Source organism: Gekko japonicus, unplaced genomic scaffold (genome assembly GCF_001447785.1).
Source record: "Gekko japonicus isolate JY-2015 unplaced genomic scaffold, Gekko_japonicus_V1.1 scaffold3959, whole genome shotgun sequence".
In the NCBI taxonomy this organism is placed as follows: Eukaryota; Metazoa; Chordata; class Lepidosauria; order Squamata; family Gekkonidae; genus Gekko; species Gekko japonicus.
In genome coordinates this window covers 12012-13623 of record NW_015173257.1, presented here as the reverse complement: position 1 = coordinate 13623, position 1612 = coordinate 12012, and the positions used below count along the sequence as shown (strand labels likewise).

At 49.8% G+C, this 1612-nt stretch overlaps 1 protein-coding gene across 1 annotated transcript in view; it reads right to left on the bottom strand.

Annotated features, from left to right (window-relative positions):
* Nucleotides 1–377: 377 nt before the first annotated feature.
* LOC107120156 (trypsin-like) overlaps nucleotides 378–1612 on the bottom strand; it is a gene marked incomplete at its 5' end in the record, with an annotated part of 6805 nt that continues 5570 nt past the window's right edge. The window contains one exon of the mRNA XM_015422802.1: nucleotides 378–873. Within this exon, the coding sequence (XP_015278288.1) occupies nucleotides 724–873 (150 nt within the window). The remainder of the gene's footprint in view (nucleotides 874–1612) is intronic.

The following is a 1612-nucleotide window of genomic DNA, read 5'->3' as shown; positions in this document are numbered from 1 at the left end:
CCGATACTATTGGTCAATTTCACACCCGAAGCCGCGGGGCTGCATTTGACCCGCGGCTTCGCCCGATTTCCTCCGGAGTTTTGTGACCCTCAAAAAACAGGATCACGAAACTGCGGGGGAAATCGGGCGAAGCCGCGGGTCAAATGCAGCCCCGCGGCTTCGGGTGTGAAATTGACCAATAGTATCGGGGCAAACGGCGGCGCAACATCGAGGCAGCTCTAGTGCGACATCAGCCAGAGAGTTGTAGAGAATTAAAATGGTGACCTCCTCCATCACTGGCTGCCCCTGAAACTACAGTGCCATCAGACAAACACACATCACTGTAAAAACAACAACAACAACCACCCCAATAATACACAAACAACAAGGTAGGACGGTGTTCTGTTTAATTTCTAAACACAAGGATGCAGCATCAGTTCCCCCTTTTCGTCGAGTTCCTTGGGGAATACCTACCCATTTCAATATTACACCGGTGTAATCCATCACGCCCCCCAAAGAATCCTGGGACTGTAGTTTTGGGAGGGGTGTGGAAATCCGTACCCTCCCTCCCAGAACTATAGCTCTCAGGTTCCCATGAAGAGAGGGAAGGACATTGAAACAGTTTTTGCTGCAGACATGGCCACGCATTTTGGTGCTCGCTGCTCCCTCCCTTCTCTTAAGCAGAAGGTTAAAGCGCTCCAAGGAATGTCGTCCGTTTTCGGTGGTGTGGATGCTGAGGGTCTCTTAGTTGTTTGCAATCACCTCTTCGATCCAGGCTCTGTAGTTACACACGGGCGCATAAACGCCAGGATAGTTTTTCTGGGCACAACCCTGTCCCCAAGATACTACACCTGACAGTTTCCCGTTGCACACCAGCGGTCCACCGGAGTCTCCCTGCAAGCAAAGACAGATGATGACGACGATGATGATGATGAATAGAATCATAGAGTTGGAAGGGAACTCCAGGGTCATCTAGTCCAACCCCCTGCACAATGCAGGAAATTCTCATCTAGTCCAACCCCCCAGTGTTCCCTCTAAGCTGAGTTAGTGTGAGCTAGCTCATAGTTTTGTAGCCTCCGACTCACACATTTTTGTCTCAGCTCAGGAAGGAGGGCTCCAGAGCAAACTGATTTGTGCAGTAGCCAAATGGCTCGCTCACAACTTTAATGCCAGTAGCTCACAAAGTAGAATTTTTGCTCACAAGACTCCATGGCTTAGAGGGAGCATTGCGTCCCCCCCCCCACTGCTCCATGCCCAGAAGATGACCAAAAAAAGAAAACCCTCCAGGATCTCCAGCCAAACTGGCCTTGAGAAAAATTGCTTCCTGACCCCAAAGTCGCAATCGGCATTTCCCTGGGGGTGTAAGAAAGGGTCACGAGAACTAAGCACTGATGCAACCCTTCCTGCCCTCCCTCTCATGATCTTCCTAAGTTCACAGAATCAGCATTGCTGTCCGATGGCCATCTAGCCTCTGTCTGAAAACCTCCCAAGAAGGAGCGACCACTACCGCCCGAGGAAGCCTGTTGCACTATGATCTTCTTCTTCTTCTTCTTCTTCTTCTTCTTCTTCTTCTTCTTCTTCTTCTTCTTCTTCTTCTTCTTCTTCTTCTTCTTCTTCTTCTTCTTCTTCTTCT